We start from the raw sequence: 13,164 nt of genomic DNA, 5'->3' as shown, positions 1-13,164 counted from the left end.
GTAAAAATTTTTTAAAAATTAAATAAATAAAATTTTGATGCCCACTTTAAAAAAAATAATAAACTGGGTGTGTTGGTGGTGCATGCTTGTAATCCCAGTACTTGGAGGGTGGAGACAGAGGATGGTAGTTCCGCCAGCCTTAGCTACTTAGTGAGGCCCTCTGCAACTCAGTGAGACCCTGTTTCAAAATAAAGAATAAAAAATAAGGCAGTAGATGTAGCTCAGAGGTAGAATGCCCCGGGTTGCATCCCCAGACCCGCAACAAATGAATGAATGAATGAATGAATTAATAAATAAATAAATAAATAAATACATAGAATTTTAAAAAATAGAGCCAAGCATGGTGGCACACACTTGTAATCCCAGTACTTGGGAGGCTGAGACCAGAGGGTGGATCACAGTTCATGGCCAGCCTCAGCTACTTAGTGAGGCCCTCCGCAATTTAGTGAGACCCTGTTTCAAAATAAAGAATAAAAATGAGGCTGGGGGTATAGCTCAGAGGTAGAATGCCCTGGGTTCAATTCCCAGTACGCATGCGCGCGCATACACACACACACACACACACACACACACACACACACACACACACACACACAAATAGGGCTGGAGGTGTAGCTCAGAGGTAGAACACCCCTGGGTTCCTTCCTCAGTACCACAATAAATAAATAAATAAATAAATAAATAAATAAATAAATAAATAGGCAGGGGGTGTAACTCAGAAGTAAAATGTCTGTGGGTTCAATCCCTAGTACCAAAGGAAAAATAAAAAGTTGCTGGCCAGTCATGGTGGCACACATCTATAATCCCCGTACTTAGGAGGCTGAGACAGGAGGATTGAAGTTTCAAAGCCAGCCTTAGCAATTTAGGGAGAACTTGTTTCTAAAATTAAAAAAAAAAATTGAAAATAGCTTGGGAAGCCAAAAAAAAATTGAAAATAACTCAGGGGCACACTGCCCCAGGGTTCAATCCCTACTATTCTCCCCCCAAAAGAAACTGCTGGTGGGGGATGCGGTCACCCTGGGACATGCAGCACGACGTCAAGTGTCCTGTTGGGTGTACGGCCCTCACCAGAGATGGTGGCGTCCTCACTGGCCCTGTCAGAGGATGTAGGGGTGGAGGAGAGAGGGGTGGATCCCCTGCCTAGCCTAGATCTTTCTGTGTGTGTACTCAGAGGTAGCCAGGGACATTCTACCTCTGAGCTACACCCTGGCTCTTTTTATTTATTTACTTAATATTTAATATTTAATTTATTTATTTGAAAAAGGGTCTTACTAAGTTGCTGAGGCTGGCCTCCCAAATACTGGGATTACAGGTATGTGCCACCAAGCCTGTCCTGAGCTCCTGAGCGTGTGTGTGTGTGTGTGTGTGTGTGTGTGTGTGTGTATGTGTAACTGGGGACCGAAACCAGAGGCCTTTCTGTTTCTGAGGTAGACCCTCAGCTTTTTTTGGGGGGGAGGGGAGGTACTGGGGATTGAACCCAGGGGCAATCTACCTCTGAGCTATACCTCAGCTCAGTTTTTTATTCTTTTTATTTTTATTTATTTATTTATTTTATTTTTGGTGGTACTGGGGGTGGAACTCAGGAGCTTTCTACCTCCGGGCTATACTTCCAGACCTATTTTATACTTTATTTGGAAACAGGGGTCTCACTAAGTTGCTGAGAGCCTCACTCAGTAGCTGAGGCTGGCTTCGAACCTGTGCAATTCTCCTGTCTCAGCCTCTTAAGCGCAGAGATTACAAGCGTGCGCCACCACGCCCGGCTCCTTCCTTCCTTCCTTCCTTCCTTCCTTCCTTCCTTCCTTCCTTTCTTTCTTTCTTTCTTTCTTTTTATTTTATTTTATTTTATTTTATTTTGTGGTACTGGGGTTCCTGGAAGCCCTTCTACCTCCGGGATACACTCCCATGGGCTACACTCCCAGACCTATTTTTAAACTTTTTTATGTGGAAACAGGGTCTCTTAAGCCAGCGAGGCTGGCTCCGAACCAGCGCGACCCTCCTGTCTCCACCTCCCAAGCGCGGGTATTATAAGCGTGCGCCACCACGCCCGGCTTCTTTTTATTTTTGAAACAGGGTCTCACTAAGTTGCGGAGGGCCTCAATAAGTCGCTGAGGCTGTCCGCGAATCGCGATCCTCCGGTCTCAGCCTCCTGAATGCTGGGATTACAAGCGTGCGCCACCACCCCCAGCCCCCAGCTCTTTTTTATTTTTTTCCTTTTGAAATATGGTCTCGCTAAATTGCAAAGGCTGGCCTCATACGTTCGATCTTCCTGCCTCAGCCTCCCAAGCACTGGAATTTCAGTCATGAGCCTGATGCCCGGTCTAGCCTAGGTCTTGGCCAAGGCCTGTTTGGGCCTCGTTGCTGGGAGAAGGAGCCGGGTGTGTCTTGGGAACAGTGACTTGCTTTCTTTTGTTGCATATTTATGTGTTACTGATAATGGTCACCTTATGCCAGGCCCCACCTGGCCCTGGCAGGTGCTTTCTTTGCTAGCTCTCTGGAGCCTGGGAGCCAGGTACAGTGGGCTAGAGAGTGCAGCTGAGTCCCCAGCCTCAATCCTGGCCTCCCTGGTTCTTCAGGGGACCTTGTCCCTGTGCAGGGACCTGTGTCCACCCACCCCAAGACCCCCCCGGTGCCAGCCTTTCCCGCCCTTGCAGCTGGTTGCAGGGAGATCGGCCAACAGCCCTGCCAGCTTCTCAGTATGAGTCAGGAGCCGGGGCTGCGGGCGGGCGGGCGGGCTGCGTGCAGCTATTTTGAGGCACGATTTTGTCACCATCTGCGGTCAGCTCATTTGCATGAGCTCTCAGCGGTGCCTCCCAGCCTGAGAGGGAACCGGGCCCCAGCGCTGAGCTGCCCCCCCCCTCCCCCGCTCTCACAGGGTCCAGGTGGGTCTGGGGCTGACACCTCCTCAAGAGAGTGTGTGAATCCCTGTGCAAATTCTAGAGTGCTGTAAAACTAGGAAGCAGAATATAAATGTAGAGATGTTCCTCTTTTCTTTTCTTTTTTTTTTTTTGTGTGTGTGTGTTACTGAGGACTGAACCCAGGGTTACACCCCTAACCCTTCTGTGTGTGTGTGTGTGTGTGTGTGTGTGTGTGTGTGTGTGCATGCGTGTATGTGTGTGTGGTACTGGGGATGGAACCCAGGGGCATTCTACCTCCGAGCTACACCCCCAAGCCCTATTTTTTTTATTCTTTATTTTGAAACAAGGTCTCACTAAATTGCAGAGGGACTCACTAAGTAGCTGAGGCTGTCCTCGAACCCACGATCTTCCTGTCTCAGCCTCCCAACTACTAGGGTTATAAGTGTGCACCACCACGCTCCCCCAACCTTATTTTTTATTTTTATTTTTTAATTTTTTTTTTTGTGGTACTGGGGTTCCTGGAAGCCCTTCTACCTCCGGGCTACACTCCCAGACCTATTTTTACATTTTTATTTGGAAACAGGGTCTCCTAAGCCAGCGCTCGTGGCTGGCTTCGAACCTGCGCAATCCTCCTGTCTCTGCCTCCCAAGCGCGGGGATTACAAGCGTGCGCCACCACGCCCAGTTCAACCTTATTTTTTATTTTGAAGCAGGATCTCACTAAGCTGCCCAGGGCCTCGCTAAGTTGCTGAGCCTGACCTCAAACCTGCGGTCCTCCTTTGTCAGCCTCCCAACACACTCTCTCTCCCTCTCTCCCTCTCTCTCTCTCTCTCTCTCTCTCTCTCTCTCTCTCTCTCCCCTCTCTCTCTCTCTTCCCTCTCTCCTTCCTCTCTCTCTCCTCTCTCTCTCCTCTTTCCTCTCTCCTCTTTCCTCTCTCCTCCCTCCCTCCCTCTCCCCCTCCCTCCCTCTCTCTCTCCTCTCTCCCCCTCTCTCCCTCTCTCCTCTCTCTCCTCCCTCCCTCCCTCTCCTCCCTCTCTCTTCTCTTTCTCCTCCCTCTCTCCCTCCCTCCCTCTCTCCCTCCCTCTCTCTCCCTCTCCTCTCTCCTCCCTCTCTTTCTCCTCTCTCCTCTCCCCTCTCCCTCCCTCCCCCTCTCCCTCCCTCCCTCCCCTCCCTCTCCCCCTCCCCCTCCCTCCCTCGTGGTCGTCAGCCTTGTTCATACCAAGCAAACCCTCCACCACTGAGCTTTTTCTTCTGCCCAGTGCTGTTTGATTGTGATACCTACAACACTGTAGCCAGGGGGTAGAAGGAGCTTGGTAGCCTGGAAGCGATGCGGAGCGGGGGAAAGCTAGAGACAGACACCTGTGTGAACTGTGGAGAGCTGAGGAATGGTAAGGGGCCAGCACTGCCAGGGGGTGATGAAGGCCACAGGCCACCTTCAGTGCTGACATCTTGGCTGCCCAGGGTCCTTGAGGCCGGCCCTTTTTAATTTTTGTTTTGAAACAGGTTCTCACTAAGTTGCTGAAGGTCATTCTCTAAATTGCTGACTCTAACCTCAAATCTGCATTCTTTCTGTCTCAGCCTCCTCAAGTACTTACAGGCGTGTGTGTGCCTTTGTTCCCTGGCCAACTCTTCCCTTTTATAAAGACTCTGCCCAGCTGGGCGTAGTGATGCACACTTGCAATCCCAGTACTTGGAAGCTGAGACAGGAGGATCGTAGGTTCATGGCCAGCCTCAGCTACTTAGTGAGGCCCTCTGCAACTTAGAGAGATCCTGTTTCAAAATAAAGAATAAAAAATAGGGCTGGGGGTGTAGCTCAGAGGGAGAATGCCCCTGGGTTCCATCCCCAGAACTACCAATAAATAAATAAATAAGTAAATAAATAAATAAATAAATAGGCCAGGGATGTTGCTTAGAGGTAGAATGCCCCTGGGTTCAATCTCTAGAACCACAAGAAAAGAGAAAAGAAAAAGAATCCATTGAGGGAACTGTGGATGGCTCCGAGCAGAGGGGCTCAGGCTCCTTACCTGCCAATCTGTTTGGGTACTGGGGATTAAACCCAGGAGCATTCTATCACCAAGATATGCCCCTAGCCCTTTTTAAAATTTTTTATTTAGAAAAAGGGTCTCACTAAGCAAGTTGCTGAGGCTAGCCTCAAATCTGTGATCAAAGGTCTCAGCCTCCCAACTACTGGCATTACAGGTGTGTGCCACTGCCAATCTGGCTGCTTGTTGAGACCAAGGAGGCAGGACGCAGGACGCCAGGGTGCTAGGAGAGGAGCGGGGAGAGCAGGAGGAAGCCGGGCAAGCAGAACCCGCTGAGGTGGGGTAGAGGGGAGAGGCGCCAGGGGCCAGTCTCCATCTGACCAGCCAAAGCTGAGCGGCCTCACTGAGATGGGGAGGCCCTCGCGTGCTCACCGCGGGAGCTTCTGACCCACCTGGTTATTTCTGGGGCCGTGGCCTAGGGTGGCCCCAAGTCTACAGTGCCCCAGGAGCTGCTGGGATCCGGGTGCCAGTTGAATTTCTCCTCTCTTCCCAGACTCCTGCGAGAACAGTGGATCCGGGCCAAGTATGAGCGGCAGGAGTTCATCCTTCCGGAGAAGCAGGAGCCCTACTCCGCAGGTAAGCTGCCTGCCAGGGCTGGCAGAGTGAGGTCCCTGGACTGACTTCTCTGTCTCCCTCCTCACTCAGCATCCTGTAGCAGGGACCTCTTTCTTCAACCTGGTCTTTGCTCATTGATTTAAACCAGCTGCTTTTGGACTTAGAGCTAAGCCCCCCCCACCCCCGCTGTGTTTGGTTCCCATGGCAGCGACAGGCCTGAGGCCAGCCCCCTCCTCAGCAGGGGCTAAAGGAGGTCTGTGGACAGGGCCCCCATTCCCAGCCTCTCTTAGGACACGGCCTCCTCAGGTGGCCCTAAAGCCCTGACCACATCCTGCATTTCATTTAAAATGCTGGGTGCAGGCCAGGCACGGTGGTGTATACCTGTAATCCCAGCTACTTGAGAGACTGAGGCAGGAGGATCGGGAGTTCAAGGCCAGCCACAGCAATTTAGGGAGACCCTTGGCAACTTAGTGAGACCCTGTTCCAAAATTAAAAAAAAAAAAAAAAAAACTTAAAAACGGTTGGAAGGCTGGGGATATAGCTTGAAGGTAAAATACCCTAAGTTCAATCTCCAGTGCAAAAAAAAAAAAAATTCTGGTACAATCCCAGCACAATAGCACATGCCTGTGATTCCACTACTCAGGAGGACTGTAATTTCAAGGCCAGCCTGGACAACTTAGCAAGACCCTGATTCAAAATAAAGACTATATATATATATATATATATATATATATATATATATATATGTATGTATGTCTGGGGACATAGCTCAGTGGTAGAGCACCCTTGGGTTCAATCCCCAGCACCATAAAATGCTGGGTGCTTTGAGTAGACCCCCAGCCTGGGTGGGTGGGCTTGTGTGTTCTGTGCATGGTGGGCTTCCGGCCTGCGGAGCACGGGCTGGTTTTTTTTCCCCAGCGCTGCCCCACAGGGCTGGGGAGGTCCATGCGATCCGGGGGACGATTCTTCTAAACCGCAGTATCCCAGGCCCTCTGGCACGTGGCCTCAGCTGGGCAGCTGCCTTGCCCCAGCCCCGGTGGCTGGACACCCTGTCCCCCAGGCTGAGGCCAGCCTCTCTGCCACTCCACCCTGTTCCCCTGAGACCCGGGCCAGCATGGCTGCTGGGGACCCCAGGGAGTCCCTCACTCACTGTATTCCTCTGTTTTTCTACCACTGTGACCAAAACACCTAACAAGCACAACTTAGAGGAAGAAAGGTTTATGTGGGGCTCACAGTTTCAGAGAGCAGCAGCTCCAAGGCAGAAACAGCTTGGTGGCAGGGTGTGGTAGAGGAAAAGTCCCTTTCCCCTCCTAGTGGCCAGGAAGCAGAGGGGTGGGAGAGATGCCCAGGGACAGAGATAGTCCCCAAGGCCACGCCCCCAGCGACCCGCCTCTCCCAGCCGAGGCCCACCTGAGACCTGGCTGCACAGGCTAACACATGAGCTTCTCTGGGGAACATTTGCTATTCAACTCATAACTCTGCCCTCCGTGGCCCTCAATGTGGGGCCTGCCGGGACCCCGCTGCCTGCTCTCGGGGCCCAACTTCCAGGTCCTTCCCACAGGCCAGGACCCCTCCGTCAGCAAACCTCAGTTGCACCATGGGCCAGATTGGTTGACGCTGCAAGAGAGAGGTGGTCAATGGAGACCTGGTGTTCTGTCTGCGGCACATGGAAAGTTCACACTTTATGTGCCTTCCTCTACCGTGTTCATGGAGAGACCAAGGCAAGGGGAGCAACAGGCCTGGTTCTGCACATCAGCACACTCAGGGCAGGGTGGATGCAGGAAGGTTGGACAGAGAAGAGATACTGCCTGGAGAGGCCTCATCTCCTACACAGAGCCTTGGGCCTGGTCTTGTGACCTTTGACACAGCTCTATCCAGCTGCCAGCTGGAGCCCTGTGTATACCTGGTATTTAAAAACTAAAAACTAAAATCTAAGCTGGCTGTGGTGGTGCATGCGTATGATCCCAAATGCTTGAGAGGCGGAGGCAGGAGGATTCCAGGTTGGAAGCCAGCCTTAGCACTTTAATGAGACCAACAGCAACTTAGAGAGACCATGTTTCAAAAAATAAAAAATAAAATAGGGGCCGGGCATGGTGACACACACTTGTAATCCCAGCATCTGGGAGGCTGAGGCGGGAAGATCCGGGTTCGCGGACAGCCTCAGCTACTTACTGAGGCCCTTTGCAAATTCATCGAGACTCTGTTTCAAAATAAAGAATAAAAATATAGGGATGGGATGTAGCTTGGAGGTAGAATGCCTCTGGGTTCGAATGCACCTGGGTTCCATCCCCAGTACTGCAACAAAACAAAAATAAAATAAAATAAAATAGGGCTGGGGGTGTACCTTAGAGGTAGAACAAACATCCCTGGGTTCAATCATCAGTACTAAAAAAACAGAAGGAAAAAGGAAGGAAGGAAACTTCCAACTGCTGTGTGACCCAGCAGTTAGTCCTCTGTGTCCCCTCAAGAGGAATGAAACAGGGACTCGGGCAGATCCTTTTGAGCACACGTCCACAGCCCGGAGGTGGAGGCACCGGGTTGCTGAGGCTGGCCTCAGATCTGCAATCCTCCTCCCAAGTACAGGGCTCACAGGTGTGAACTGCCTTAAACTTAAAATTTTATTATTTTTTTTCTTTTTGTGTACTGGGGATTGAACCCAGAGGCATTCTACTTCTGAGCTATACCCTCAATCCTTTTTATTTTGAAACAGGATCTTGCTAAATTGCTGCAGGTCTTGCTAAATTGTTGAGGCTGGCCTCAAGCCTGTGACCCTCCTGTCTCAGCCTCCCAAGCCCTGAGATTACAGGTGTGGGCCACCACACCTTTCTTTGAAGTGTTCCCCAGTCCACACACACCCTGCAAAGATGGCACCTATCCTGGACACTCACCCACCACAAGCCTCCTCTTGCGCCCTGCCCTTAGGCTGCTTTCCCCTGCTGCCCAGAGAGTTTCAGGAGCAAAACCCTGGTCCACCCAGCCTCTGCCAAGCCACCACTGAACACTTCAGGGTCACTTGGAGACACCAGATCCCTTCCAGAGCCTCACCACCCAAAGCCCCAGCTGTGGGTCCTCCTGGAGACCCAGAGGAGCTGGCGCCACCCTACACCCCAGCTGCGCTGGCCGAGGGCCTCCCTCTCCTGCCTCTCCACATGCTGCACACACGCCTTCAGGGCCAGACTTTCTGACGATGGGTTTAGAGTCCTAAACTCTGTTTAGAGTAGTCCAGCGCTGGGGCGACCATGCCCGTTTGGAGGGGAGGGAGATGCACTGACCTGCGACACCCTGCCTGCCTGGCTCTGTGCAGAGCCTGTGTTCAAGGTACCTATGGGTGCTTCTTCCTCAGACCTGCCAACTGCCCCTCTGGTCCTGGGTCCTGCACCCCAAAGCCCATCCTAGAGCTCCTCTAGGGGGTTCAAGGGCACCGGCCCCAAAGGCTCAGGATAGAGCCAGGGACACCCCCCAAACCCAGCCTCCCGCCCCTCCCTCTTCCTGGCCCCCTCATCCCGCAGCCCAGGTACCCAGGTGGGTGGAGCAGGTGGCGAGTACCACCGCCCCAGGGTGAGGGGCAAGGCTCCCGGCCAATGGGTGAAGGCTCCGGCGCAGCTCCTCTAAGCACCGCCCAGGGGATTCCCAGGCGCCTGCGCTCTCTGCGCCTGCGCCGGCCGCAGAGCACTTTCTCACGCCGCGCAGGTGGGCCCCGCCCTGCCCGCGGCCGGGAAATGCAGAAGTCCCTCGGGCGGAGAAAGGGGAAACACAGGCCTTGGAAAGGTCCCCGCCCCCAAAACAGAGGTGAAGCTCAGGCCTGTCTCGAAATAAGCCGGAACTGTGGGCTCCGAGGGGCCGCCGCAGACGCAGGGGCGAAGGATGCTGAGAAGGGGGGGGGGGGGCGCCGAGAAGGCGGCACTGGAAATGGGGTCGGGCGGGGGGCGCCCAGGGCCCGGGACCCCGGCATCCAGCCCTGCAGGTGGAGCAGGAGGCCCAGGACGCGGGATCCCACCCCGCCCGCTCAGGGACCACCCTAGTGAGCCGGGCCCCGGCGGGACCCCCCCCCCCCGCCCCCCGGGAGACCCGGAGGAGCTTACAGCTGGGTCTTTTTTTGAAGGAGGCCCCGATGGCCAGAGCTGGAACAATTTTGGGGGTCACGATGAATAACCGTGTGGCAGGTTGTAACCAGAGAGTGAGGGCGTCCTAGAATTTCCACGAGGCAGATGCCACTGTGAGCCCTTAGCAGCCGAGCTCCTCCTGCGGGCGGGGCCGCAGGCTCTGCAGGGCCCTAGGCGGCTCCTCAGGAAGCTGGTTAGTGACCAGGGGCCCCGCGGTGACACCCAGGGAAGAAACCTGGGACGTCCGTGCTGTGCACCGTGGTCCACCGGAGCTTCACAGTGGCGAGTGGGCGCCTCGTCCTGCGCGCTGAGAAGCCATGCTCTGCTGGCATTCTTGACCCAAATACGGAACCTCATGGCCACTGAAGCCCAGCAGAGGGACTTGGAAGGAAATAAGCGATCCATCCCTGTCGGAGTGCGAGGTCATGAGACAGGAAGTCAGGATGGAGCCCTGTGAGCCAGGCGCAGGTAGCAAGCCTGTAATCCCGAGATTAGGGAAGCTGAGACAGAAGGATTGCAGGTTGAAGGCCAGCCTCAGCCACTTAGTGAGGCTATCATAAAATAGGTCTGGGGATTGTAGCTCAGAGGGAGAATACCCCTGGGTTCAAACCCCAGTAACTAACACACATGTGCACACACACACACACACACACACACACCCGTGTGAGAGATGACAGGGACAGAATGTGAGGCCAGGGAGCTCTAGTGCCCCATGGGTCCTTCATCAGGAAACCTTACTTTTGCTAGTACTGTCCTTCCAGAGTCTGGCAATCACCTGACCTGCAGCTCACCCATTTCTTGTGTGTGTGTGTGTGTGTGTGTGTGTGTGTGTGTGTGTGTGTGTGTGGTGGGGGGTGGTACTAGGAATTGGAGCCAAGGCCATTCTACCTCCAAGCTACACTCTCATCCCTATTTTTTTATTCTTTATTTTGAAACAGGGTCTAAGTTGCAGAGGACCTCACTAAGTAGCCGAGGCTGGCCTTGAACTCACAACTTTCCTGTCTCAGCCTCCCAAGAACTGGGATCACAAGTGTGTACCGCCACGCCCGGCTCACCCATCTCAGTGTCCTGCCACATCAGTCCCCATTCACCCAGAGTGTGCAGCCACCTGGGCGGTTTTGGAACAACTTTACCACTCTCCGGGAGACCCCAGCCCAGGACACTCACCCCACCCTCCTCCAGCCCCTGGCAGCCACATCTGCTCTCAGTCCCTCCCCGCAGATCTCTTGCTCTGGACTTCGTACATTAATGGAATCACGTGATGTGTAGTCTCCTTCATTTGGCTTCTGTCACAGCACCGCATTTAACCATGTTATAGCATGTGCTATTTTTGCAAACTTAAGTCTAAAATTGGTTCAAAAGAAGTCAGCCGGATCTGCTGGCGCCTGCCTGTGATCCCAGTACTTGGAAGGCTGAGATGGGAGGATCACAGGTTCGCGGCCAGCCTCAGCTACTTAGTGAGACCCTCTGCAGCTTAGTGAGACCCTGTTTCAAAATAAAAATAAAGCCGGGCGTGGTGGCGCACGCTTGTAATCCCCGCGCTTGGGAGGCAGAGACAGGAGGATCGCGCAGGTTCGAAGCCAGCCGCGCGCGCTGGCTTAGGAGACCCTGTTTCCAAATATAAAATGTAAAAATAGGTCTGGGAGTGTAGCCCGGGGGTAGAAAGGCTTCCAGGAACCCCAGTACCACCAAAAAATAAAATAAAATAAAAATAAAAATAAAAATAAAATAGGGCTGGAGGTGTAGCTCGGAGGTAGAATGCCCCTGGGTTCAGTCCTGAGAACACACACACACACACACACACACACACACACACACACACACACGTCACCAGGGCTGGCTTGTGCTGGGGATGGGGTGCCAGACAGTGGGGTCTCCTGGTACCCCAGCTCCCACTGACTTCGCATCCTTGTCACCTGCACCCCGGGTTCCCATCTGGGCTCTTTCCTTGACAAGATCCCTCTGGAGCCGGAGACTAAGCGGCCATTCCAGGCAGCAGGCCCTTGGCCTGTGTCGTCACCGGCACTCCTGGGGCATCTGGTTCTTGTACCCTAGAGGGCATCCCCCCAGCAGGCCCTCCCTCAGAGTGGGGCTGGGGAATGAGCTGTCTTTGGGGAGACCAGCATGGTGCAGGGTGGGGGAGGGGAGGCAGGTCCTGGGGCTTGAAGGTGTTTGGAAATGAGGCCACCCCTTCCATGGCCCAGGCTGCCTGGGGGCAGGGGTACCCAGGGGGCAGTGGGCAGAGGTGGGGTCTGAAGCCTGCAAAGTCTCCTTGGTGCCGTGCTCATTCCCAAGTGTTAGCCCGGCTTCCAGCCCTATTTATTTTATTTATTTGTTTGTTTGTTTATTGTGGTACTGGGGAATGGAACCCAGGGGCATTCTACCTCTGGGCTACATCCTCAGCCCTATTTTTTTCTCCTTCTTCTTCTTCTTCTTCTTCTTCTTCTTCTTCTTCTTCTTCTTCTTCTTCTTCTTCTTTTTTTTTTTTGGTGATACTAGGGTTCCTGAAAACCCTTCTACCTCTGGGCTATGCTCCCAGACCTATTTTTATATTTTTATTTGGAAACAGTCTCTTAAAAGCCAGTGACACTGGCTTCGAACCTGCGCAATCCTCCTGTCTCTACCTCCCAAGCATGGGGATTACAAGCGTGCACCACCACGTCCAGCTTATTCTTTATTTTGAAACAGGATCTCACTGAGGTGCAAAGGGCTTCACTAAGTAGCTGAGGCTGGCTGCGAACCAGGATCCTCCTGTCTCAGCCTCCCAAATGCTGGGATTACAAGCATGCACCGCCACACCTGGCTTGTTTTACTTATTTATTTATTTTTTATTTTTTATTTTTTCAGGTGCTGGGGTTGGAACTCAGGGGCATTTGCCTCCGAGTTACACCCCCAGCCCTATTTTTCAGTCTTTTTTTTTTTTTTTTTTTTTTGGTGGTACTGGGGTTCCTGGAAGCCCATCTACCTCCGGGCTACACTCCCAGACCTATTTTTTTTTATATTTTGAAACAGGGTCTCGTAAGCCAGCGCGGCACTTTTTTTTGGTGGGGGAGTACTGGGGATGGAACTCAGGGGCATTCTACCTGCAAGCGACATCCTCAGCCCTACTTTTTATTCTTTATTTTGAAACCGGGTCTCACTGAGTTGCAGAGGGCCTCACTAAGTAGCTGAGGCTGACTTAGAACCTGCACAATCCTCCTGTCTCAGCCTCCCAAATGCTAGGATTACAAGCATGTGCCACCACGCCTGGCTTTTCCCAGCCCTTTTTTTTTTTTTTTGGTGGTACTGGGGTTCCTGGAAACCCTCCTCCAGGCTACACTCTTAGACCTATTTTTTATATTTTTATTTGAAAACAGGGTCTCTTAAGCCAACGAAGCTGGCTTCGAACCTGCTCGATCCTCCTGTCCCTGCCTCCCAAGCGCGGGGATTACAAGCGTGCGCCACCACGCCCGGCCCCAGCCCTTTTTAAACATTATTTTGAAGCAGGATCTTGCTAGGTTGCTAAGAGTTTTGCTATGTTGCTGAGGCTGTCCTTGAACCTGTGATCCTCATGTCGCGGCCTCCCAAGGGCTGGGAGTACAGACATGTGTCAGCATGCCTGGCTAGCTAT

General features: G+C 52.9%; 1 protein-coding gene across 1 annotated transcript in view; it reads left to right on the top strand.

Moving 5' to 3' along the window:
• The window catches only part of ADAP1 (ArfGAP with dual PH domains 1), a gene marked incomplete at both ends in the record, with an annotated part of 63,745 nt that overhangs the window by 35,143 nt on the left and 15,438 nt on the right, over positions 1-13,164 (top strand). Inside the window, one exon of the mRNA XM_080704441.1 lies at positions 5,390-5,472. Coding sequence (XP_080560567.1) covers positions 5,390-5,472 — 83 coding nt within the window. The remainder of the gene's footprint in view (positions 1-5,389; positions 5,473-13,164) is intronic.

Source organism: Muscardinus avellanarius (genome assembly GCF_963383645.1).
Source record: "Muscardinus avellanarius genome assembly, chromosome: 10".
NCBI classification, from domain to species: domain Eukaryota; kingdom Metazoa; phylum Chordata; class Mammalia; order Rodentia; family Gliridae; genus Muscardinus; species Muscardinus avellanarius.
This window is presented reverse-complemented; position numbering and strand designations above follow the sequence as displayed.